The sequence below is a fragment of the Dicentrarchus labrax genome, unplaced genomic scaffold, assembly GCF_905237075.1.
Source record: "Dicentrarchus labrax unplaced genomic scaffold, dlabrax2021, whole genome shotgun sequence".
Classification (NCBI taxonomy): domain Eukaryota; kingdom Metazoa; phylum Chordata; class Actinopteri; family Moronidae; genus Dicentrarchus; species Dicentrarchus labrax.
Genome location: NW_026136719.1, coordinates 1672249 through 1699949, shown reverse-complemented (window position 1 = coordinate 1699949; position 27701 = coordinate 1672249). Strand labels below are relative to the sequence as shown.

At 42.1% G+C, this 27701-nt stretch overlaps 1 protein-coding gene and 2 long non-coding RNA genes across 7 annotated transcripts in view; 2 read left to right on the top strand and 1 right to left on the bottom strand.

Annotated features, from left to right (window-relative positions):
* The first annotated feature begins 3228 nt into the window (after positions 1–3228).
* LOC127351004 (EMILIN-1) lies at positions 3229–26218 on the top strand. Of its 4 annotated transcripts, none has more exons than XM_051378121.1 (15): positions 3229–3636; positions 12117–12242; positions 12381–12628; positions 13307–13572; positions 14616–14789; positions 15217–16065; positions 19606–19912; positions 20064–20300; positions 20397–20645; positions 20954–21145; positions 21598–21618; positions 22025–22132; positions 22637–22654; positions 23006–23140; positions 23644–26218. In XM_051378121.1, exons 1-15 carry the CDS (start codon positions 3497–3499, stop codon positions 23964–23966), a joined length of 3393 nt encoding a protein of 1130 aa, XP_051234081.1. In that variant the 5' UTR covers positions 3229–3496; the 3' UTR covers positions 23967–26218. The 4 variants fall into 4 exon arrangements, with proteins under 4 accessions (XP_051234081.1, XP_051234079.1, XP_051234080.1 ...); XM_051378119.1 differs by having other exon boundaries at positions 19606–19939; XM_051378120.1 differs by lacking the exon at positions 21598–21618 and having other exon boundaries at positions 19606–19939.
* The window catches only part of LOC127351053 (uncharacterized), a 33759-nt gene continuing 10752 nt past the window's right edge, over positions 4695–27701 (bottom strand). Inside the window, exons 1-2 of one of the 2 annotated variants that reach the window (XR_007880773.1) lie at positions 17584–17950; positions 4695–5671 (exon numbers count right to left, since the gene is read on the bottom strand). This is a non-coding gene — a long non-coding RNA (uncharacterized LOC127351053). Of the gene's footprint in view, positions 5672–17583; positions 17951–27701 lie in introns of those variants that run through there. The other variant, XR_007880774.1, reaches the window with a different exon arrangement.
* LOC127351064 (uncharacterized) lies at positions 6891–10376 on the top strand. Its single transcript, XR_007880786.1, has 2 exons — positions 6891–9054; positions 9248–10376. It is a non-coding gene; the product is annotated as an uncharacterized LOC127351064 (long non-coding RNA).

The following is a 27701-nucleotide window of genomic DNA, read 5'->3' as shown; positions in this document are numbered from 1 at the left end:
TACATGGGTTGCCAGCTCTACCGACTGAGCTAACCAGGCGCCCTATGAAGTAGTTTTTAATTCAAATAAAATCAATAAAACTTGCAGCCATTATTTTATTGTTGGGTTAATGTTGGGTTATCGTTGGGTTATCATTCGGTTATCATTCGGTTATCGTTGGGTTAGTGTTAGGTTAATGTTGGGTTATTGTTGGGTTATCGTTGGGTTTAAATAAATACATACATATAATAATAATATGTCACTGTTCTCTGAGCCTCAACACATTAACCACCCTTCTTCTTCTGTGGTGGAGACAGTTTGTTTCTCCTCTGAGACTCTTGTTCTTAATATGAAACAAGTTTCACTCTGTCATAAACCAGCTTTAGATGAATAAGAGGATCAAATGAAGCTTTAAGAAGTGAATAATCTGTTAGATATTAACCTGTATATAGATATATATATAAATAAAGCAACAGATTTAAGATGAAGAAACCTGAGTCACTATGAGACAAACACAATGAATGTATGAAGGAAAAACTCACCTGAGGCTCTGACTCTGGAATGTGTTTAATACAAAAGCTCCATTTAAAAACAGCCTCATAAAAGTGCAAACAGTGGTTAGTGTGAGTGATGGAATCTGGGTGGTCTGCCTCTCCAGGGAGGGTGGGGCCCGGTGTTGGGGTGGGCATATTTCCACTGTAGAGTCCTGCTTTACTGTCTCTGTCTGTTGTTCTTATTAAGATAAAAACATCAGAGTTCATATCAGAGTTTGCTCAGCTTTCTGGTCGTCTGCTGAAAACAGACCTAACTCAACAAAACACACATTTCATCTCACCATGTTCAGTCAGTTTGTAGTCACATTTTCAAAGTTTAGTTTTACTGTAAACTGTTCTTTCATCATACAGTAATGGTTGTGTGTAGGAAACACAAAAGGTTCATATTCAGTCATATATCTGGAGTTGTCTTTTACAAATAAACTGATGAGATGAAATAAAAGATAAAATAATGACTTTGGACTCTGTGTTGTGGACTCTGTGTTGTGGACTCTGTGTTGTGGACTCTGTGTTGGACTCTGTGTTGTGGACTCTGTGTTGGACTCTGTGTTGTGGACTCTGTGTTGGACTCTGTGTTGGACTCTGTGTTGTGGACTCTGTGTTGGACTCTGTGTTGTGGACTCTGTGTTGGACTCTGTGTTGTGGACTCTGTGTTGGACTCTGTGTTGTGGACTCTGTGTTGTGGACTCTGTGTTGTGGACCCTGTGTTGTGGACTCTGTGTTGTGGACTCTGTGTTGGACTCTGTGTTGTGGACTCTGTGTTGGACTCTGTGTTGTGGACTCTGTGTTGGACTCTGTGTTGGACTCTGTATTGTTGACTCTGTGTTGGACTCTGTGTTGGACTCTGTGTTGTGGACTCTGTGTTGTTGACTCTGTGTTGGACTCTGTGTTGTGGACTCTGTGTTGTGGACTCTGTGTTGTTGACTCTGTGTTGGACTCTGTGTTGTGGACTCTGTGTTGGACTCTGTGTTGTGGACTCTGTGTTGGACTCTGTGTTGTGGGACTCTGTGTTGGACTCTGTGTTGTGGACTCTGTGTTGTGGACTCTGTGTTGTGGACCCTGTGTTGTGGACTCTGTGTTGGACTCTGTGTTGTGGACTCTGTGTTGGACTCTGTGTTGTTGACTCTGTGTTGGACTCTGTGTTGGACTCTGTGTTGGACTCTGTGTTGTGGACTCTGTGTTGTTGACTCTGTGTTGGACTCTGTGTTGTGGACTCTGTGTTGTGGACTCTGTGTTGTGGACTCTGTGTTGGACTCTGTGTTGGACTCTGTGTTGTGGACTCTGTGTTGTGGACTCTGTGTTGGACTCTGTGTTGGACTCTGTGTTGTGGACTCTGTGTTGGACTCTGTGTTGCCAACTGTTGGCACTCGGGAGCATAAAGGTCACAACCTTTGACCCTCATCCTACATAGAGACACATAGAGATCAGTCCACAGACAGCAGAGGGACAAAGCTCCACTACAACCTGTTCACTCTCTGCTCATCAATCATAATAAAAAACTAAAAAATGAAATGATTCATTCTGACATATGAAAGCTAACTGTACTGTGTGACTGCCTCAATATTAAACTCAGAGAGGAGATATAAATATTAATGAAGTTACGGGTGGACTGTCGGGGGCTGTAACTACTCCAGGGTTTGAGGGGCCCAGCTGGGGGCCACGTTTACAGGTTGTGAACAGAACATACAAACAGTGAAACAGAGAACGATCACATGATGCTGACGAATGAAAATGTATACATTTAATGAAGTGATTTAAAGCTCCACCCGGTGAGCACACTCAATGACACAAATCAAACACACCCACAGAACAAGAAGCTCAGAGAGGCTTTATCTGTGTGTGTGTGTGTGTGTGTGTGTGTGTGTGTGTGTGTGTGTGTGTTGGAGGTTATTTTGGGGAGCAGCAGATATGAAACATCCTTTAACGTCAGGAAGTCTGCAGGATGTTTTCTCCTCTGTGACATTTGAAGGTTCAAATGTTCACTAACATCTTTAAAGTCTCATTAAATATTTTCTTTATATTTATTCCAAAGTTCAGATGAATTTAATATTAATAATAATATGAATAATGTCACTGTGTATTTTAAATATAGTGTATATATACTATTTAATAGAAGTTTTTACACCTTTTTCTATAATATTATAAAGTCATTAATGATTTTTTCATATGAACTTTATTTAAAACAATATTTTGAAACATGATTTATTTCAGTAACTCAAAGGAGCAGAAATATATCATTAATATTGATCGGTATTTTATCAATGTGTGTGTTGTTATTGATGATTCAACTTCAGACATATATACATATACACCTTTATTTCAACTCCATTGATTATTTCATTGATCTTATTGATTAGGTGGTCACACACACTGGTTATTTATATGATTATATATATTATTTATATATTGACAATCAAACAGACTGATCCTTTAGTTCTGATGAAAACAGATCAAATACAGACCGTCACAGACCCTCAGAGACTTTAAGAGACCCTCTGAGCCCCATTGATCCTTACTGATCCTCAATGATTGGCTCATTCCTGACAATTTGATCACTTTGTTGACATTTGATTTTACAGTGAACTGGAAGAAGACCGGGGACTGTGAGGACTTCCAGGTGTGGCTGTGGAGCTGCGGGTCCGGTTTCTCCTCCGGGAGGGGCGGGGACAGTTCTGGGGGGCGGTGATGAAGAGGAGGAGCAGTTGGTCTCGGTTCAGTCTGTCGCAACGTTTTCTTCTTCTCTTTGTTTCAAAGTTCTGATGGACGAACCGGATCAAACCGGATCACATCTGGATTAAAGGACCCGGACCAGGAGCGGATGATGGGTCTAGAGGGCGGGCGGACTTAGTGGAAACTTTTCTTTTGGTCTCCATGGAGATGGAAGTTTTTCCCGCCAGCTGAGGAGCAGATCACACTCTGATCGAGTATCGATAGTTTATATTGATCGTTGATTGATCAGCGGGATGGCGGCCCTGCTCGCACTCCTGCTCGCGCTCTGGACCTGCGGACACGCCAAAAGCGCGTTCCCGCTGCGACCCTCCTACAGCCTGTACACCGGCGGACACGCGCACGCGCATGGAGCTCGCGCCGCCAGCAGACACAGGTAGGCTGACACGTGCACGGAAAGCCTGATGATGATGATGATGATGATGATGAAGAGGGTGGAGGTGACGTCAAGGTTTGATGACCTCACCACAGTTTTAGTGTGTGCGCAGCAGGTATTTTATTGTGAAAGAGCTGACAGGAAGTGTCAGGAGGTTGCTGGTTTGAATCTCAGACAGATCAGCTGATGATGTCACAGCTTTGTTTCCATGTCAGCAGAGCTGTCAACACACACACACACACACACACACACACACACACACACTGTAACACACACTGAAACACACTGTAACACATACACATACACACACACTGTAAAACACACACACACACACACACTGTAACGCACACTGAAACACACTGTAACACATACACATACACACACACTGTAAAACACACACACACACACACACTGTAACACACACACACACTCACACACACACGCACACACTGTAACACACACACACACACACACACTCACACACACACGCACACACTGTAACACACACACACACACACACACACACTGTAACACACACACACACTCACACACACACACTGTAACACACACACACACACACTCACACGCACACACACACACATTGTAACACACTGTTTCCTGTCTGAGGAGTAGAAGTTGGTTTTTGGATTAAAAAGTTACAGATCAGTGATGAAGATGAAGACGATAATGAAGAGGAGGAGGAGCAGACTGGCACCATCCTCACATCACAGTCTGATCCCTGTTAGTCCAGGAAGGCCGAGACCTAGTCCCACTGTCAGACTGTCAATATTGATATATATATATATATATATCAATATTGATGTTCAACAAACAACAAAATTAAAGTTTGCAGTTCCTCATTCGGGTCCCGCTCCGGTTCTGTGGCTCATTCGGGTCCTGCTCTAGTACAGTTAGCATATCTAGCAGTGCAGCGGTCAGAGACTTCCTGTGTTACAAGAGAAAAGGTCCGTGTTGCAACAATCCTGTTTTTATATCAGACTTATTTCTATTCATATATTCAGATATGTGTCAATTCAATTCAATTCAATTCAATTCAATTTCAATTCAATTTTATTTGTATAGCACCAATTCATAACAGAAGTTATCTCAGGACACTTTTCAAATAGAGCAGGTCTAGACCGAACTCTTTAAAACATTAATTACAGAGACCCAACAGTACCACCATGAGCAAGCACTTGGCGACAAGGGCAAGGAAACACTGCCTGTTAAAAGGCAGAAACCTAGGACAGATCCTCCGGCTCTAGGTGGGTGGTCGTCTGTCTCGACCAGTTGGGGTGAGAGAGAGGGAGGCAGAGAGAGAGAGAGAGAGAGAGAGCGAGAGACAGACAGGTGCACAGCAACAACAGTATTGGCAATGGCAATCTAGCAGGACCATGGCAGGAGGCTCCACCAGGATCGACAAGAACCTGCGAGACGAGAAAGCACAAGAACTCCGGGGAAGAAGTGAAGTTAGTAACATGCATTAATGGAACATGAATGAGTGCAGAAAGAGAGAGGAAGGGAGGAGCTCAGTGCACCATGGGAAATCCCCCGATGGTCTAGGCCTATAGCAGCATAACTAAGGGATGGTTCAGGACTCACCTGATCCAGCCCTAACTATAAGCTTTATCAAAGAGGAATGTCTTAAGCCTACTCTTGAATGTGGTGAGGGTGTCTGCCTCCAGAACCACAACTGGAAGCTGGTTCCACAGGAGAGGAGCTTGGTAACTGAAGGCTCTGGCTCCTGTTCTACTTTTAGAGACTATAGGAACCACAAGTAGCCCAGCATTCAGAGAACGTAGTGTTCTAGTGGGGTAATAGGGTACTATGAGCTCTTTAAGATATGATGGGGCCTGATCATGAAGAGCTTTATAGGTGAGGAGGAGGATTTTAAATTCTATTCTACATTTTACAGGGAGCCAATGCAGAGAAGCTAGTACAGGAGAGATGTGATCTCTTTTTCTAGTTCCTGTCAGTACTCGTACTGCAGCGTTCTGAATTAATTGGAGCGTTTTAATGGACTTATTGGGGCAACCTGATAATAAAGAGTTGCAGTAATCCAGCCTTGAAGTCATGTGCAGCTGTTGCGGGGGAACATGAGGGCTTTCTGGCAGACCTTTTGAAGCCTTTATGAGGGTTTGTTGTCCAGCAGAAGTTAGCATTGTTACAGCTAATGGCTAACAGCTAACTACCGTTACTGTGTATTATCCATTATGTTCTAAAATAAAGAAGTTCTAAGTGTGGAATTCCCCACATTGACCTGAGAGATTCAATTCAATTCAATTTTATTTGTATAGCGCCAATTCATAACAGAAGTTATCTCAGGACACTTTTTCAAATAGAGCAGGTCTAGACCGAACTCTTTAAACATTAAATGGAGTGGATGGAAACGTTTCACTGTATGGACGTCATAGGATTGTTGTCAGAATATATTTTATATATATTTTATTTTATCATGTTTATAGTGAGTGATGATGTCAGTATTGAAAAAAAGGTCTTAACATGATCAAACAGTCTGGAGTTCCAAAATCAATCATTAAGTTTTTAAAAACAATAAAAAACACCAAAGTGTAAAGCAACCAAATTAAGAAAAAGGTCTGATGGGCCCAGATATCTTTTTCTTTAAACCCAGAAATAAAGGCAGAGAACTGGACTAAAAGACTGACAGTATCTACCAAAGGACATCCTGCACCGGGTCAGAGTACCCTGCAGTTCCCGCCTCTCTGATGCCTTCAACAATGAACTTGAAAATGAAAAAGTCTAAGTATATATCTAAGTTTACATTGGCAGAAGTCCCTGAACTTGGAGAGCCACTGATAACTGTTGATGGCAGTTGGTGATTCATTTTCTCTCTAATAGTAATAATTTTATCATAGAAGAAGCTCATGAAGTCATTGCTACTTAAGTTTATGGGGATATGTGGCTTAATAGAGCTGTGACTCTCTGTCAGCCTGGCTACAGTGCTGAAGAGGAACCTAGGGTTGTTCTTATTTTCTTCTATTAGTGCTGAGTAATAGGCTCCTCTGGCATTACGGAGGGCCTTTCTATAAGTTTTAAGATTATCATTTCCTTTCAGATTTCCGCTCTAAAAAAGGGTTAGGTCATGAGGTGACTTGCTTTTAAAATGCTTGTTTTCTGAATGGAGTTTGGTTGATCAGGGGCTGTTTCTGTCTGTTGGAAAAAAAGTTACACATTTTCTGCTTTTTCCTCTGATGTCTGTGCCTTCTCTGATCAGCTCTCAGGGTTTTACAGAGTTCATTGATGGACGTTTACTGGTAGCTATTAGCTAACTGCTAACTGCAGCTAACAGAGTGGGAGCTTCTAATGTCCACTAATTCAACTTCCTACTGACTCAAACACACACTTTTATGAGGCACACACACACACACACACACACACACACAGACACACTGTTGGGCAGTGAAGCAGTTGTGATGTCATCGGCAAAACTGAAACAAATGCCCAGATTACTCATTTCCTGTAGTGACATCACTGTGTGTGTGTGTGTGTGTGTGTGTGTGAAACATTAAAACATCATCAGTAGAAATGTTTTGATGTTTTTCTGCATTCAATTTTTTATTTTTGATAAAACAGAATTCATCTCAGGACACTTTTCTAATAGTGCAGGTAGCAACAACTGTACTAATAGAAATTACTGATGATGACAACGAGGACAATAATAATATGATAATAATAATAATAATAATAATTTCAGTAATTGTTATAATATCAGTTATAATAATAATATAAATTAATAATAATAGTAATAACAATAGTAACAATTATATCAGTGATATTAGTAATGGCAGTCAAGCAGGACCATGGCAGGAGGCTCCACCAGGATCCATGAGAACCTGCGAGATGAGAAAGCACAAGAACTCCGGGGAAGAAGTGAAGTTAGTAACATGCATTAATGGAACATGAATGAGTGCAGAAAGAGAGAGGAAGAGAGGAGCTCAGTGCACCATGGGAAATCCCCCGATAGTCTAGGCCAGGGGTGTACAAACTACGGCCTGTGGGCCAACTGCGGCCCATGGTAGAAGTTTAAGTTTTGCCACGAGACAAAAATGACGGAACCAAAGAAACGCAAGATAGCGAGCGTGTAGAAAATGTTCAGATTTCAATTTCAGACACGGTGGGAAAATGAATATTTCTTCACAGAAGCTAAGGGGAAATGTGTCTGTTTGATTTGCAATGAAACTGTTGCAGTGATGAGAGTACAATGTATGAAGACACTATGAATCCAAACATCAGACCTACACGTCCTCTACTGGTGCCGAGCGAGAACAGATGGTTAAACAAATGGCAGCTAGCCTGTTAGCTCAACAACAGTATTTTTTCCGTGATAACAAAACACAGGAAATGCCACAATAGCTAGCTACTAGGTAGCTCAGCACATTGCCCGACACGGGAAGCCTTTCTCAGATGGTGACTTCATAAAACAGTGCCTCACTAAAGTAGCAGGAATAATGTGCCCAGAAAAAATGCGGGAATTCAACAACGTTAGCCTGTTCAGAAACACAGTTGGGTGGTGAATCGAAGACTTGTCAGCATGTTAAACATCAACTGTCAGATAAAGCTTTTGATTTTTACTCCGTTGCATGTGAGAGCACAGATGCCACAGACACGGCACAGCTGGTAATTTTTTTGCGTGGAGTTGAAGATAACTTTTGCACTATGGAGGAGCTGCTTGATCATAGGAGTCTAAAGGGCACAACAACGGGTAAAGACATTTTTGAAGCCGTGTCAGATGCAATTGACAAGATGGGACTAACATGGAACAAGCTGTGTGGAGTTACAATGGATGGGGCTCCAGCAATGACAGGCGAGCGCAAAGGAATGACCTCGATGGTGTGTGCCAAGGTGCAAGAGAGCAACAACTTCACACGCACATGAAAGCATTCTGTGTGAAGCTCCGTCTGTTTGAGACACAGCTGCGCAGCTTCAATGTTGTGCACTTCCCCACGCTGTTTGAAATCAAACATCCTTTTCCAAAGGCCAATCTTTCTGCTAATATGTGTCCATGATCACATCTCTCATGACAGAATTCAGTCAGTGCTTCGCTGGTGGATGCAGAAGAAGTGGAAGAGAGTCTGCAATTAGAACTTATCGAAATGCAGTGTGATGATTCTCTGAAGAATCAACATCAGCTTCTCTCCTTACCTGAATTTTACCGGAGTTTGGAAAAGGCCAAGTTTCCTCTGATGAGATGCCACAGAAAACGAATGATGTGTCTATTCGGCTCAACATACATATGTGAGCAGACATTTTCCCTGTTAACTCTGAACAAAAGCAGACTGAGAACCAAAATGGCCGACAGCCATCTCTGTGATGTCCTCCACATCTCAACCACCAAACTTACTCCTGACCTGCCAGCCATCCTTCAGTCCACTGAGTGCAACGCTGTTTCCATTATAGGTGAGTTAAAAATATATTACACAGTATTCATGTGTTAATAAGCCCAATTACTTCATGAATTAAGTCAATTTATGTTGATAACATTTGTCTAACAAAAGTCAGTTGATCTGTTATCAAGCCCAATAACTTATTTGCATAACAAGCTTGAAATATACTTATTCCCCTTTTCCCCTTATTTCCCCCCTTTATACAGGGCTGTGAAGGGGGATCACCATCCTGAATAAGAAGCAACCCGAAACTGCTGTTTTGAGAATTAACTGCCACCCTTTTTGTAACAAAATAAATTAATAAATTAAAACCCATTAATAGAAAGATGTGAGTGATGTAGGCTGTTTTTTTCTTTAAGCATATTCAATTATCAAACATTATTTATCTACATTTGATTGATTTTGCCAACTTCAATACACTAAAGGTGAGGCGATACACTTCACTATAGTGAGTGGCCCAGCCCCTTCATATATTTTTCCGTATGTGGCCCTAAGTGAAAAAAGTTTGGACACCCCTGGTCTAGGCCTATAGCAGCATAACTAAAGGATGGTTCAGGACTCACCTGAGCCAGCCCTAACTATAAGCTTTATCAAAGCGGAACGTCTTAAGCCTACTCTTAAATGTGGAGAGGGTGTCTGCTTCACAGGAGAGGAGCTTGGTAACTGAAGGCTCTGGCTCCTGTTCTACTTTTAGAGACTATAGGAACCACAAGTAGCCCTGCATTCAGAGAATGCAGTGTTCTAGGGGGGTGATAGTGTGCGCTCTTTAAGATATGAAGGGGCCTGACCATGAAGAGCTTTGTAAGAGAGGGGCTTGGTAGCTGAAGGCTACAGTAACCCAGAATGGATAAATACTGGATCCTGATAGAGACTTTACTGTAGTTTATATACACACTGACGGCTGAGCAGTATTCAGTTGGTTGTAATATGCAACTCCAGCACATAAGTGCATCCATGTTAACTGTTTGGGTTTGGTTTCTGTGTCTGATGTCACTCGTTCCTTCAGCATTATATCATCCTTTTATCCAGAGTCACACTGTGTACTAACTGTTGCTCTTTTTAAGGCGGAATTGTAGTTGGACAGTGAGTGTTGGAAAAAAAATGATTTGTCCTCCACAGTTTTTGTATTGAATTCATTTTCCGTCAGTCAGGATAACAAAAGGTGATTAGACCAGAAGTGACTGATGTAGATCTGACGACGTCCATAATATAATATAATATAATATAATATAATAATAATAGGAATTCGGTCTAGGCCTGCTCTATTTGAAAAGTGTCCTGAGATAACTTCTGTTATGAATTGGCGCTATACAAATAAAATTGAATTGAATTGAATTAATATCTTTATTTTTGTTCAGAATCAGATCTTTAATTCAAAACTGATTGAACTCTTCTGTATGAATTGTTGGATAGGGCTGCAGTCAACCAAAGAAAATTCAGCCTCTTCAATCCATTGATATTACTAGCTGCTAATAAAAGTCACACAACATTGCCAAATGAAATCCTGCAGTGTGATGTGATGAGGGTCCCCACCCTGGTGGTTCTGTATTGTTCCCTTTTGTTCTTTGCAGCAGACAGAGTGGCAGAGGGTGTGGCTAGTAGATGAGCTACAGCTGATTCCTTCCTGATTACTTGGCTTTAAAGGGGGTTGATCAGTTAGTTCTCTCCTTCCAGCCATCAGGTCCTGGGTTTGTGGCTGTTTTTGGTTTGCTAAATCCCATGACCTTTTTCAACACACTCACTACACTACTGACAACACTGATGTATGTATATATTTTTTAAACGTCTGGATGTTTGTTAGCAGAAGTTAAATTCCTGCTTGTTTTCTGGATTCCAGAAAAAATAAATCAACACAATTGAATTTAAAAACAAAGAGACTCAGTCTGCTGAGAATCCAACATGGCCGACACAGAGACACATTCATTACCATCACACTGATGACATCAGCACCATTCACATTTCCTGAGACCCCTCCCCCTCCCCCTCCCTCCTCTGTGGGTGTTTGGGGTCTCTGCAGCGTGTAGGCCTTCAGCTGATGGTTTTGCAGTTTTAGTTTCATATTTATATTATATTTATATTACATACATTATATTATATACATTATATTACGACCAACCAACAGATGTTAATTATTAAACCTGAGACCTCAGTAACACACACACACACACACACACACACACACACACACACATAGGTGTCTGTGTTGTATTGAGGTATCTACAGCTTTAACAGTCTGCTCCTCTGTCTTTAAACCTGAGTCATATACTGTAAAACAGTCAGAATTAGCATAATTAAATTAAATTAAATTAAATTTTATTTGTATAGCGCCAATTCATAACAGAAGTTATCTCAGGACACTTTTAAAATAGAGCAGGTCTAGACTGAACTCCTTATAACATTATTTACAGAGACCCAACAGTTCCCACCATGAGCAAGACCTTGGCGACGGGGGCAAGGAAAAACTGCCTGTTAAAAGGCAGAAACCTCAGACAGACCCCGGCTCTAGGTGGGTGGTCGTCTGCCTCGACCAGCTGGGGTGAGAGACAGACAGACAGACAGACAGACAGACAGACAGACAGACAGACAGAGGTGCATAGCAACAACAGTAGTAACAACTACACTAATAGTAGTGACTGATGACGATGAACATGAAGACCTTCTCTGTTTTCAGTTATGTATGTCTGTGGTCAAAGATCTTATACGATGGTGTGATGATCACTTGACGACAGTCTGATAGGTGGAAGTGATGTCAGGAGACAGGATCTGGATACTTCAGTTTGTGGCGATGTGTTTTGATCTGTCAGGTTAAAAGTTTTTAACATTAATGATAGGAAGTTGATGGAAGTCTTAACCTGCTCACTTATGGACCTACACAGAGCCACAGGTCACCTGTAACACCTGTGTGTCTGTACACTGGTAACACTGTTATCTGACCTCCTCTCTGCTCACTGAAAATCAATAGGTTGTCATTGATCGATTTAACATTGATCGATAAACATTTATAAACCAAAAACTCCATATATTGTGTGTGTGTGTGTGTGTGTGTGTGTGTGTGTGTGTGTGTGTGTGGAACAGGAACTGGTGTGCGTTCGTTGTGACAAAGACGGTGAGCTGTGTGATCGAGGACGGAGTGGAAACCTATGTGAAGCCTGATTATCATCCCTGCAGCTGGGGGAGTGGACAGTGCAGCCGGGTGGTGCAGTGAGTGCACACACACACACACACACACACACACATACACACACAGTAACACACGCACACTCACACAGTGACACACACACACACACACACACTCAGTCAGTGTACTTTACTACTGTATGTGAACTTTGAACTCTGCAGGTATCGGACCTACATGAGGCCACGGTACAAAGTGGCCTACAAGATGGTGACGGAGATGGAGTGGAAGTGTTGCCATGGTTACAGCGGAGAGGACTGCAACGATGGTCCAGTTGGAGGAGCAGGAACCCAGATTTCCACCACCAGACCTCAGCCCAGACCGGGTCAGGTAGGAGGGACGAGCCATGGACAGGGAAATGCAGGTTATGGAGGAGGAAGTTCTGGATCTGGACAAAGTGGAGGACACAGCGGTAAGTGGATTGTTACATAAATCTGTTGCTGATTTACTGTAACGGAATCTGACTTCTGTCCCTGCAGGGAGTCCACTGCGTCTTAAAAATCCAATAATCTGAGTTTTAAGCTTTAAAATGTCTTAAAATGTATTCTTTCTGATTTGGACAGGTCTTAAAAATAAGGCAATGTTACTTGTATAAAACTGCAACTATCTCTCTTTCAAATGTTGTTTGGACATGTTTGTATTGACTATGCTATCACCATTCACAAATACTGATTTTCCTTCATATGCTTGGTATTCATTTTGTCAGTAAATATAGATATAAATTAGGCCTCTATTGCATTCATGGTGGTCTTAAAGTTATTCAAAAGGTCTTAAATTGAACCTGTTGAAACCCTGTTCCTCGTCAATTAGGAGGGGGGATTGAGCCCACATTGACTCTAAAGTCCAACACTTGAACAAACTGGTTCTAGTTCTCCAGTTAGACCAGCACTGTGCTTAATGGAGATTCAAATGTAGACAGAATGGACCAGAGTCACCACTGAACCATTTATCTTTAATGTGTTCTCAGTCATCAGACTGTAGTGCTGACCTCTGCTGGTGAATGGCATAAACTTGTGGGTCAGGTGTGTGTCGTAAAATGTAAAAGTACCATAAAAGCTTCTGTGATTGGAGTTCTGAAATTTGCTTCCAGAACAAGCCGAGAATGAGAGGATGAGGCAGATGGAGGAGAAGATCCAGAGTCTGACCAGGAACCTCCACGATGTTCAGTCCACCCTGAACACCATGAAGGAACACTTTCAGCGGGAAGTCAACAAACCAGGAGGAGGAGGAGGAGGAGGAGGTGGAGGAGGAACCTCTTCAGGAGGAAGAAACCCTGCTGATGCAGCTCAGCCAGAGATTAAAGAGACAATTCATAGCATTCAGACCAAACTGGACCAGCTGGACAACCGCACACAGGTGAGTGGTGACCTACATTACCTGTGAGTACAGGAGGGATGCAGCCCAAAATATTAATTTATCACACATATATGTGTTTTATATATTATTTATATAGGAGCACAGACTGCGCTCTGATCAGATAGAAATCAGACCCTCTCAATTTTATTTATTTAGTACCAATTTATATAGCACCATTGCTTATGGTGGTACTGTTGGGTCTCTGTAACTAATGCTATAAGGAGTTCAGTCTAGACCTGCTGTATTTGAAAAGTGACCTGAGAAAAATTCTGTTATGAACGATGGGGGACAATGAGCAGTGATTATAATAATAATAGTATCTGTAGTAATAATAATAATAGTAGTAGTAATAATAATAATAACAATAATATCAGTGATATTGGCAATGGGAGTCAAGCAGGACCATGGCAGGAGGCTCCACCAGGATCCAGCGAGACGAGAAAGCACAAGAACTCTGGGGAAGAAGTGAAGTTAGTAACATACATTAATGGGACATGAATGAGTGCAGAAAGAAAGGGAGGGAGAGGAAGAGATGCTTAGTGCATCATGGGAAATCCCCCGATAGTCTAGGCCTATAGCATTATAACTAGGGTATGGTTCAGGACTCACCTGAGCCAGCCCCAACTATAAGCTTCATCAAAGAGGAACGTTTTATAGTATTTGTCTTTCTGACCACTCAAAGTGTTGTATACTACATGCCACATCTCAGCAATGGGAGCAATATGAGGTTCAATAACTGGTTCAAGAACACTTCAACATGCAGCCAGAAGAGCGAACCCCCAACCTTGATTAGTGGACAACCTGCTCTACCTCTGAACCACCACCTGATAATAAGGAGTTGCAGTAATCCAGCCTAGACATCACTGACTTTGATTTTCAGCCTAAAGCTGAACTTAAAAAAAAAAATCAAAACAGAAAAAATGTCTTCTTATATCCACCAATAACAGTCCAGTGTTTGTGTAGCTGTTGAAATGAGCAGAGATGTTGCGTCTTTCTGTTATGTTTCAATCAGAACTGCAGCTGACGTGTCTCTCCTCCAACAGGCTCATGATAAAACCCTGGTCAGCATCAACAACCACCTGGTGAATGGAAAAGGAAACGAATTGGATGGGGGTCTTTCTGGAGGAGGACTGAGTGGAGGAAGACTAAACCTGCTGAAGGAGGAGATCTTGAGGGAGTTGGAGAAGAGGGTGTCGCTGTCCTGCTCCTCCTGTCAGGTATCACATAACCTCCTTTAATGAGCCGCTGTGGGTGTTCAGACTGGAGTGTTTAAATTAGAAATTAAATATTAAAGTAAAGTGGCTTGCAGAGGAAGCAGCAAAGATAGGCAGGCTAAAGCAGCTTAAATAAGGCGCCCTGAATGATATTTGCCAATTGGAAGCTTGGGGGGATCAGCTGAGCCATCAGCTGATGTGTGTTTATGATTAGCTGTGATCAGCTGATGTAGCTGGAATTGAGCTGAGCTTGACTTCATGGCCTGCCTGAACTAAAGCTGTGCTTAATTTATCAACAGTAAACTGCAGTAAACAATAGTTGACAACAGTAACAATAGTTAGCAACAGTAACAATAGTTAGCAACAGTAAACAGCAGTAACAATAGTTAGTAGTAGACAGCAGTTGTTCAGTTCAGTTTGTGTTTTGTAGGCCGGTGTGGAGGATCTGCGCAGACAGCAGCAGCAGGACCGCGAGAGGATTCAGGCTCTGGAGAAGCAGCTCAGTGCTGCGGATGTTCGGTTTCGACAGGGTCTGGACGCATTGCGAGGGGAGGTGCTGCGTTCACAAGGATGCTGTGACACCGTCAATGACCTCAAAAACCGCATCACTGACGCTGAGCGCAAAATAAGCTCAGCCTCAGAGAACTTTGATGTTCTGCAGAACCGTCTGGACAAGGAGCTCAGTGGAGGAGCTGGCAGCAACAACGAGAATGGCGGCTCCAGATTAGGAGGGAGGGGTGTTGTGGTGACGGAGGACAGACTAGACAATCGGCTGAAGGACCTGGATCAGCGGATTAACAACACCAAGCAGAACTTCCACAGAGAACTGGGTGAACGGTTCGATGACCAGGGCTATAGGATCTCAGACGTGGAACTGGACGTGGGGCTAGTCAAGGACAGGGTGAATGAACATGACAAGAAGCTCTCGAAGCTGGAAAACAACACCTCCCTCCTGAGCTGGAGGCTGGAGGAGTGCAACTGTTTAAAACCTGAAGGTAGAGGAAGGTCACCACCTACTGGTGACCAGGGAGATGGAGGAGGAAGGTGGGGAGCAGGAGGAGGACATACTGGAAGAGGAGGTGGGCGTGATTTAGGAACTACAGGAGGAGGAACTACAGGAGGAGGTACACAGGGAGGATTATCTGGGACAGGAGGAGAAAGAGAAAATACAACAGAGAAGTCACTGGAGTGGCGAGTGGTCGCCAACGAGGATCAGATCCGCCATTTTAACACTCAACTCAAAGACCTGTCGGTTTCTGGAGACTCTCTGAACAACAAGGTGAGATTTCTATAATAATAATAATAATAATAATAATTAAAGCTGCAAGCAGCGATGAACGGGCCCTCGCACTCCACGCAACTTGGGGTGTGCTGCAGCCACGTCACGTGCCGGCGTAACAAGTGCAGACCACAACATGAAAATTTCAAGTAAATCCTATCAAAATCACCACACAGCGCTTACTTCCTGTTGCCAGTAGGTGGCGCTCTCACTATATCTGAATATTGTCATGTAAACATGTTCAGGGTGGGACTCTTATCAAACATGTACTTGTAAGTTTCGTTGACATCGGTCCATGTACACTGAAGTAAGGACAACTTTTCATGGCAAGTCCTTGTCCGGGCACGCCGTTCGACAAAATTTCAGAAATTGCACAGCTTTTAATCAGTAATGTCTTTTGATTGCGCTGATTAAATTTGAAGTTAATCTGATAAATTCCCCAGGAGGAGTTTGTGTAAATACAACATGCATATCGCCGAAAATGACCACGAAATTCAAAATGGCCGACTTCCTGTTGTGTTTGGGTTATGGGTCCAAGAGGCTTTTTTGTACATCCTAACATGTATATTCAATTCAATTCAATTTTATTTGTATAGCGCCAATTCATAACAGAAGTTATCTCAGGACACTTTTCAAATAGAGCAGGTCTAGACCGAACTCTTTAAAACATTAATTACAGAGACCCAACAGTACCACCATGAGCAAGCACTTGGCGACAAGGGCAAGGAAAAACTGCCTGTTAAAAGGCAGAAACCTAGGACAGATCCTCCGGCTCTAGGTGGGTGGTCGTCTGTCTCGACCAGTTGGGGTGAGAGAGAGAGAGAGAGAGAGAGGTGCACAGCAACAACAGTATTGGCAATGGCAATCTAGCAGGACCATGGCAGGAGGCTCCACCAGGATCGACAAGAACCTGCGAGACGAGAAAGCACAAGAACTCCGGGGAAGAAGTGAAGTTAGTAACATGCATTAATGGGACGTGAATGAGTGCAGAAAGAGAGAGGAAGGTAGGAGCTCAGTGCACCATGGGAAATCCCTCGATAGTCTAGGCCTATAGCAGCATAACTAAGGGATGGTTCAGGACTCACCTGATCCAGCCCTAACTATAAGCTTTATCAAAGAGGAATGTCTTAAGCCTACTCTTGAATGTGGTGAGGGTGTCTGCCTCCCGAACCACAACTGGAAGCTGATTCCACAGGAGAGGAGCTTGGTAACTGAAGGCTCTGGCTCCTGTTCTACTTTTAGGGACTATAGGAACCACAAGTAGCCCAGCATTCAGAGAACGTAGTGTTCTAGAGGGGTAATAGGGTACTATGAGCTCTTTAAGATATGAAGGGGCCTGACCATGATGAGCTTTATAGGTGAGGAGGAAGATTTTAAATTCTATTCTACATTTTACAGGGAGCCAATGCAGAGAAGCTAGTACAGGAGAGATGTGATCTCTTTTTTTAGTTCCTGTCAGTACTCGTGCTGCAGCGTTCTGAATTAATTGGAGCATTTTAATGTTCTTGTTGGGGCAACCTGATAATAAAGAGTTGCAGTAATCCAGCCTTGAAGTAACAAATGCATGGATTAGTTTTTCTGCATCTGTCTGTGATAGTATGTGTCTAATTTTTGTAATATTACGTAAATGAAAGAAGGCAGTCCTAGAGGTCTGCTTTATGTGGGAGTTAAATGACAAATCCTGATCAAAGATAACTCCAAGATTCCTGACAGTGGTTCTAGAGGCCAAGTTAATGCCATCTAGAGTAACTATATCTTTAGACAGTGAGTCTCTAAGGTTTTTGGGGCCAAGAACAAGAATTTCGTTTTTTTCTGAGTTTAACATCAGAAAATTGCAGGTCATCCAGGATTTTATGTCCTTAAGACATGTTTGTAATTTAGATAATTGATTAATATGACTGCCAATTTTCATTCATGTCCCCTAAACACCCCCAAACTGCTCTCACTATCAGTGAATATTATCACTTCGATGTGTTCAGGGCGGGACTCTTATCAAACAAGTGAAGTTTGAAAACCAATTGACAATGTACACTCAAGTTATAGCAAACTCGTGTTTTGTGGCGTTACATCATAATTTCACGCCACGCCACATTAATCACATATCATCAACAATGTGTTTTGCATTTTATAAGTACATTTCAGCTGGATCTGATCATCCTGCTAGGAGTAAAACATGGAAGTATAAAAAATTAAAGCTGCAAGCAGCATTGGGCGGGACCTCGCCGTCAACCTATGTTGGGACCTGCACGGAGGTCGCCTGCCGCAGCCGCCGGATGCCACATTGCCACACACCCAAGCCCTCATCGTCGGAAGCCGAGGGAGACCACTCCACATCGTCACACGTTACCTTTGCCTTCGCCACGACTGAATTTTGTGCAAAGTTTCAGTTTTCGGCATGTTTAGGCCACAGTGTCACCATGGCAACGCAAAGTTCCACGCAAATTCTCAAGATTCATAAGATGTTATCGTCATCGGCCTAAGGAACTTTTGACAGAATTTCAGCTGGATCAGGTCAATCTGCTGGAAGATATACATAAAAGTATAAAAATGACATTTCCTTTCACCACTAGGTGGCACTATTATTGAATATTATCATATAGAAGTGTTAAGGGCAGAACTCTTATCAGACAAGTTAAGTTTGGAGCCGAATGGACAATGTACACTCAAGTTATAGCAACTTTGTGTGTTCTGCCGGTACATCAAAATTTGACGCCACGCCACGGACACGCCCTTTGACAAAAACTCACCACAATCATCAAATATCATGAACAACAAGTTTTGCATTTCCTGACTAAATTTCAGCTCGATCTGCTCATCCTGCTAGGAGTAGAACATGGAAGTATAAAAAATTACATTTCCTTTCACCACTAGGTGGTGCTCTCACTATTACTGAATATTATCACATAGACGTGTTCAGGGCAGGACTGTTATCAAACATGTAAAGTTTTATTGAGATTGGATCATGTACGTAGAAGTTATGACAAATCCCTCTTTCATGGCGAAGGATCGAAATTGGACGCCACGGGCACGCTTTTTTACGGAATGTCGTAAATAGCACAACTTTTAATTGTGAATGTCTTTAGATGGCTGTGTCTAAATCTGAAGTTGATCCGATAAATTCCCTAGGTTTGAGTTTGTTCAAATACAACATGTGCAAATCAGCAAAAATGACCACGAAATCCAAAATGGCCGACTTCCTGTGTAGTTTGAGGTATGCGTCCAAGAGGCTTTTCTGCTTGTCCCATCATGATACACATGCGTACCAATTTTCGTATATGTCGGTCATACGTGTCTTGGGGTCTGATTCTGGGGGGCGGGCACGGGTACAATTGCATATGTGAATTTCCTTTTTTTTGCAGATTTCCCTGACTTTTCAAGCATGTTGCGGCTGTTAAATATGCAGTCGAAGAGGCAGAAAAATAATAATTCCTTCCATTACAAAAAGGCCTTCGCACAGTCAGTGCTCGGGCCCTAATAATAATAATACATTAAAGTTTCGATATGATCATTATGAATGTTAACATGTAAATCATCTCTGAGGTTGTGGACCTGAGTCATGACGTCCGTAAGATCAAGGCTTTGACCGGTGATCACGGTGAACACTTTAACCGGATTGTGACGGAGGTAGAGCTGCTGGGGCAGGACTGTGAGCTGTGCAGGAAGGTGGAGGATGAGGTGCAGAGACTGAAGAATCACTCCCAGGATGCACTAGGACGCATGCAGAGTCTCATCAACAGACTTCAGATCAGACTGGACTCAGGAAGAGAAGGCTGCTTCCAGATGTGTTCACACCTGGAGAACGAAATCCACCTGCTGCGAGACGATGTCAGGAAGTGCACTGGCCAATGTAAGAGCAGCCCAGACATGCCCACAGGTCAGGTCAACCAATCAAATGATTCTTCACTAAACCCTGCCCCTTTTCTTCTTTCTAACCTGTCAATCTTTCTTTTTCCTGTGAGTTAACTTTCTTTGTTGTATGCAAACGAAACCTCGACTAGGTGGTGGTTCTGGTAGCACCAGTGGCACTGGTGGTACCAGTGGACGTGGACCTGGGTTGGATGCCGAGAAGCCTTTAGATGGCCACAGTGTGATCGGAGGCTCCATCAATAACAATCAGTTGAAGACGATGCAGGGTGAACTGTCGGAGGTCATCCTCACCTTCAGCTCCATCAACGACACCCTGAAGGGGCTCGAACACACGGTGCAGAAACATGGAAGTGTCATTACCGACCTTGGTGAGCCCAGCTCACTCTCTCTGCAGGGTTAGGGTGCATTCATCACTACACCTTTCTGGGCCAACGTTCACGCATTCATCCTCTGACCCCCAACAGGAAACACCAAAGATAAGATCATCTCTGAGCTGGACAAAATCCAGCAGGAGGTAACGGAGCACATCGAGGACAGCCGCGACCGTCTGGATGGGATGGACCGGGATGTTCGGCGGTTTAAGAGCATGCTGCTGGTGGAGGTGGGAGACTGTAGGAAGTCTGGAGACGGGCTGGAGAAGAGGCTGTCAAAGCTGGAGGGAGTCTGTGGTAGGCTGGACAGTGTCTCCAATTCCATCCTCAAGATCAAGGAAGGTACAGTTCCTTAATAAATTTCCTCCCGGAGATCAATAAAGTATTTCTGCTTTCTGATTCTGTTTTAATTAATTTCCCTTAAAAAATGCCTCAGAAAACCTTTTTAAATTTGTGTTTGGACTGACTGTGGGAGCTGAAGACAGGTTCAACAGTTTCCTATATGTACTGTTCATCTGCACTTTAGCAGTATCTGAGTGAAAAAGCATTTAAAAAGGCTGTCTCAAAAATCCAGTACAGGATCCATGTGTCCCCTGTGGTGATGTCTCACATGTTGTGGTGTCTCATGTGTTGTTGTGTGTCCAACACAGGACTGAACCGACACGTGTCAAGTTTGTGGACGTGTGTTTCTGGTCTGAATGACTCGGTCATCCATCACGGAGGAATCATGGACTTTATTCAGAAGAACCAGGATGATGTCTACAGCAGGATGAAGAACCTGAACTCGAGTCTGAACCAGGTCCTTAAAGACCTCCAGAGTTTCTCTGAGCCCAACCTGACTGGTGAGCTGGTTATATTCTTTGTTATTATATTGCTATGGTCAGCACTAATCAGGGATCAGTACCAACTAAAGACCAGTCTTCAGTATCCACGTCTGGTCAGCTGATATTTGACTTTATTGTCAGTTTATTGTTTTAGTGTTTTCTTCAGACATTAGAGTGTTCAGAGTTCAGCAGTGAATTCATATTGTTGTCAGTGAAGTTCATTGAATTTATTGACTCGTGAGTTCAGTATTTTCAGTGAGTTACTGCCCTCTGCAGGATAAGTACATGTTGAGCTTCTCAGTATTAACTGATAATGGTGTTGAATGCACTGAATGTTCTGAGAACAGTGATTTGGAAAATGTGTTGAAGCAACTGAAGAAAACCTAATTAAATATTAACTGAAGCATTCTAAATGCCAGAGAAACTCAGTGTAAGCTGGTGTGTTGATGTTGTATTGTTCTGTTTTGTAGGCACCGTGCTGCTCAACAGAGGTTTGAATCTGTAGCTCTTTTAGCCGACTAACTGCAGACTCAGGAAGGGATTTGTTGTTTTAACACTGATAATCATCAAAAGAGAAAAATCCCAAAACTGGTCTGGTTTAGAAGTTGAATGTTTACTAATCAGCATATCAGAAGACCATCTTGTAGTCTACTGGTTTACTTAACAGTTTACTTCAGACAGAAGAAAGTTTACTCAAACTAAGACTAACAACACTAATGCCTAGCTGAGCACTGCGTGTCCATCACAGAACCTTGCTTTTAATTCCAGCACCGTGTTAGCAGGTTAACCTCTTAAAGTCTGCTAGCTTTAACTTCATGCACGCTTACTGTTTGTAAAAAAAACATGTTCAAACCCACACAACTTTATTTAAATTAGATCATTCATATCATTATACAGGCCTGCCTGGACCCCCAGGGCCCCCAGGAGAAAGGGGGCAGCAGGGTCCCAGAGGGCCTCTTGGCCCTCCTGGACGACAAGGTGAAAGTGGTTTACGAGGTCTGCCCGGTACGAACATTTTTAATATATTTAATGTATTTATATGTCCTGATATATAAGGAAAGATACAGAATGATGAAGGAAATTGTTTAGTTAAATGCTGAATACTCTTCCAGGGCTCCGGACAGACTGTTACCTCCACCTTTTCCCCTTCTTATCTTTTGGTTTATATAATTTCTTTGCTGTATATATTGTTTATATTGTATTTTTATTTTATTATATCAAGCACTGTACTGGAGGGGGCAACCTAGCATTTCACCGCGTAATGTACAGAAAATGTTGAGGACCAGTAAGAAGACCAATACTTACATAAATAAGAGGTAGAGTTTATAAAGACATGAAGGCAAAATTAATGAACGACACAATCCAATCCTCTGAATATAAAGTTCATCTGTACAGAGCCTTAACCTGTCTCCATTCAGTACATTTAGCATTAATCCAAACAGATTTTTGGCTGCTCATTGTGATTTTTTATTTACTGCCTTTTCTAACAGCTGCTCTGGTTTCTTACAGGTCCCAAAGGTGAACCAGGTATCTATCTATCTATCTATCTATCTATCTATCTATCTTTCTATCGCTCCATTTGTCTGTCGCTCCAGTCTGTCTGTCTGTGGCTGGATCACTACTAGACTGGACCATAATTTACCACTATACTCTGGCTCCGAATGCAGAATAGATCTAAATATTCTGGTTTATTTTGTACAGTGGAAGGAAGAAGAGACTGACATCTTCATGTCGACTTCACTAAAACTAAGAAAAATCAAAATACTAAAATCTGACGCATTCACTTCAAAAGCCACAACATGATACAACCAATGAAACCATTGAACCTGCCAGAGTTATTATACCAACTGTTACACAGCTGTGTGTGTGTGTTTTCAGGTCTGCCTGGTGTTGATGCCCATGTACCCAGACTGTCATTCTCTGCTGCTCTCACTGTTCCCATGGAGAGAGCTGGAACCATCATCTTTGACAAGATCTTTGTCAATGAAGGAGACTTCTATGACCCAAGAACAGGTAAATATGAGGGGCTGTGACTGAACACCGAACTGGTCCCGATGACCAGACAAGGAGCTTGTTAGCTCACTGCCATCAGTGTGAGAAAGTGATAAAGGCGCTATCTTAATGCAGCCATTTAAACTCACATCAACACCTGCACATCATGAATCATTTATCAAGAGTTTAATGGCAACTGTTCCTCCTACACACTTAGAAGGCTGAGGTGTATCCAGTCGGTTGTAATCAGCAACTCCATCACTAAATGGCACTAATTCCTTCACACTGGCGAACCCAGTTCAGATGTAATCATGAGCTTGTGTGAAGATGTCAGGAGTACATTTGTTCTCCCTAATTAAGCCGAGGTATAATACTTGTTTTAAAACCATATCAGCTGTATGACTGATAGATGTTTTACCTGTACAGTGTGTTCTACATCTTACACAAAAAATGATGTTTCGATCACTGAAATGTCTCCTGGTGTTGGTCCGAGCTTTAACAAACACACTCAATCTGTCCTTCAGGTATTTTTACTGCCCCCGTAGATGGACATTACTTCTTCAGTGCTATCCTGACGGGCCATAAAAATGAGAAGATAGAGGCAGTTCTGTCGAAGTCGAACTACGGCATGGCCCGGGTGGACTCTGGAGGCTACCAGCCAGAAGGCCTGGAGAACAACCCTGTCGCCGAGGCTAAAACCACTCCGGGATCTCTTGCCGTCTTCAACATCATCCTGCCTCTGCAGACTCGGGACACGGTCTGCATCGACCTGGTGATGGGAAAACTGGCCCACTCTGTGGAGCCACTCACAATCTTCAATGGCATTTTGCTGTATGAAGACATGTGACAAGTTCATGCTGACAACTGAAGACCAATTCATGACAAACCCGCAGGAGGCTGCACCATAAAGTATGATGTCTCCTCTCTCAGGAGTGATCCTAAACTGATGACAGAATATTGTAAATTATTGGCTCTATGTTATTATTATAAAAACTCTTTATGTCACATGTGGACGACAGCAGGGGTTGATTTAATACAGTGAGCTGATCTGATGTCAGAGCTGATGTAAACCAGGATCACCCGGTGCCTGGCAAACCTACTCCCTACTTGAAACTTTTAAAGAACTGTTTGGAAGCACAGGAATTCTTGTGGTGAATATTGACAGTGTAACAGTCTGAGTGCTGTTGGCCTCACCTACAGGCTGCAGAGTTCATTACAGAATCTGAACAGTTGCAGGGGGTGCTACAGGATACATCATCTCACTGGTAGATGTTGAAGTATGGCATTGGGGACCAACGTGTTGGACAGACAGATGGGCGCTCAGCACTATCCTTAAGCCCTGCCCCTGCCAGGTCAGATGTTGATGGCAACATGTGACAGTGTGACTTTAAATTTGATGAAAAACAAATAAGCTTTTTGCTCTGAAGCTTTATAAAAAGCAAAATGTCTTTTTTGTTTGATATTATGAGATGAGTTCACTTTGTGAATGTTTCATATTAAGCTGCACCTTTTCTGTTTTATGTGCTTCAAAGTATTTATGTCATTATCACATAATTTCACTTTGATGGACAAACACCAAAAGCCAAGGCTGTAAATACTCTACACTTTCTTGCTATCTAAAATCCAATTAAAGAAATACATAGATTGTTAAATTAAGTGGAGGTAGTAGTCAAGTGTGAACCTATCGTGACAGCACCCATTCGTTTGTGGAGTACCGTTTTGAAGCCTCGAATTTGTTGTTTTGGTCGCCGCCACGACAGTTAGACGGCGGCTCACCTGGTCACACATGATCTCGTATTACAGCTATAGCTACAGTACACTAAAATAAGTTTGAAACGATTTTAAGTGAGAAATAGGCAATGCAACAGAACAGAATCTTGATCCATATCTGATCAGCACTGCCTAGTTTGACAGTATGATCTGAGTTTGGTGCGTTGACTTGGACGGACTCACTGAGAATGACCTGTCAATCAAAAGGTAGCCCCGTCCTAAAGCATATGCTATCTATGCTATCTATTTTATTGAAACTGGACCGTAATTTACTAAATGAACATCATAATGTATTGAAGATGTGAAACTAGTGATTGAGACCATAAACTCATCAGGAAACTGTTTACTGAGCTCATAAATAAAGTGAGAAGTCAACTCATTCTCTATTAGAGTGAATGGTATCGGCGGGTTATTGCAGCAAATTCGATTCAATTCAATTTTATTTGTATAGCGCCAATTCATAACAGAAGTTATCTCAGGACACTTTTCAAATAGAGCAGGTCTAGACTGAACTCCTTATAACATTATTTACAGAGACCCAACAGTACCACCATGAGCAAGCACTTGGCAACGGGGGCAAGGAAAAACTGCCTTTTAAGAGGCAGAAACCTAGGACAGATCCTTCGGCTCTAGGTGGGTGGTCGTCTGCTCCCCCTGCTGGCCTTTACAAAGAATGCAGGTTTTAAGAAACTTCCGCGTTGGCTTTTTTTACTTTTCTAACGCGGAAGCGCTGTCCATCATATATACTGTCAATGTTAGTAGTATCACAATGTAAACATTCATTCAGCCTTTATTTAAAATTTAATAATTACACCATGGGAATTACAAATATACTAAATCAGTTAAAACATACATAAAGTACAAGAATGGAGCTCTATGGCACAGATGAATAAGATATATCAGGCTTTGATACCCACTGTACTTATTGACAAAAATAGAAATATTTAGTATCAACAGGCTAATTTAAAAGTAATGTTAAGCACATGGAGCTGAGAATGATGAAGGTTTTATCTGATGAGGCTTTTTCTAAGGATAATTCTCATTATTATGGCAATAATATAAACTGTGAACTAAATCAACAGTTTTATCTGACTCAGCTACTGAACATGATGTGAGGATGTGTGAGGATGTGTGACCTGTTCCACTATACAGATAAACCAATGACTGATATTTATTCTACTTATATTCTGTTTATCATCTGCATTTACACTGAGAAGAGCATGTTTATTCTCTGACAGACTTTAGCTCCAGTTCTCATGTTTTTACACTTCACACTTTTGTATTGATGAATCATTTTCAGTCATTAAAGTAAACACAAGTGAAACCCAACAGGTTTTTAACAATTTGTGCTGTACATAGTCTGAACCACATTGGAAGTTTTCAATTAAATTTTATCAAATTTGTGGCATTGACCAACTTAACTCCTTTGTACAAAAGGTTGGATTTGCTTGAGTGGTATCGCTTTCATTAAAGCAGCTTTCAGATGACACTAAGGTGGGTTTGATCAGAGGCTCATCAAATTTGTATTTAGCGTTCACCTGTGAAATATGGCTTTACCTCACGTTTCTAGCAGATCTTTGCCTCCCAAGTAGCATTGTGATAGTGGGAAATATGGCACCAGAACTAAGCCAAAGTGTAAGAAGTCAAATTGTTAGTCTCACTGAAGAGGAACTTTCTCAGCATGAAATCATGGCTAGAATTAAGGTTTTTAATGTGGAAGTGCATGGAACATCAAAAAATCAATACATCAAGTTTTGTTCGCTGAGAAATAGAAAAGCAATTTCAACACACATACAGAATTTGCTAAATAAAAAACGCAAGCGTCCAATCAGCAAAATGACTGTTAAAAGAAGGCTGTCTTGTAGAGGAGTCAGAAGATGAGTAGCAGTTTCTAAACCATTTCTCAGGAGGAGAAATGAGGCCAAGCACTTGGGGTGGGCTAAGAAATACCAACATTTCACATTTGACTGGCAAGAAGTCCAATTTACTGATTAATCTATGTTTTATATTTATGAAAGTAACAAATGGATGTATGAAAAGAGAGGAAAAGGAGAGAGTGATCCTTTAGTATATCAAACCAGCTTTCATCACGAGAAGCAATCTGGAACGTTGTCAGATTATGCTGGGATAACATGGCCCTTGAGGTTTTACACAAACTTGTGAGGTCCATGCAAGCTGGAGTGCAAGCTGTCATTACGGGGCAGCCAGTAGGTGGAGAGGGGCGTAATCACAAGGTTAACGGTTTGATTTCCTGGCTCTCCCTGTCTATTTGTCCAAGTGTCCTTGAGCAAGACACTGAACCCATAGTTGGTCCTTGGGCACCACAGCTGCCCACTGCTAGTGTACAGGATGGGTCAGATGCAAAGGACAAATTTGAATTCAGTGGATGTGAAAATACTGAGAAAAGGACAATAAAGGCCAAAACTTCAACATATACCCAGTACTACAGGATCACATGTGTAACAAAGTCTTTTGCATAAAACTCAGTGTGTAGATCGGCTGGAGTTATGGACAGTTAAGGAATTAGCTGCCGTGCAAACATAATTAGTGTGATATTAATATTAATGCATAAGACTGAAATAACTGCACTAACAGCAATTTGAATGATGTTCATGTTTGTCCATAAAATAAAGCTCATCAAATCTTTTATGAATTATAAAACACTTTTTTCCCCTTTTTTTTTAAGTACTTTGTATGTGGATCACAGAGTTATCCAGATAACAAAAACCCTAACCCTGGTTGATTATTTGGTTCTTTGAAACTGTTTGAAAATGAATATGTTAATCTGTTGTCATAGCAACAACTTCCTCAA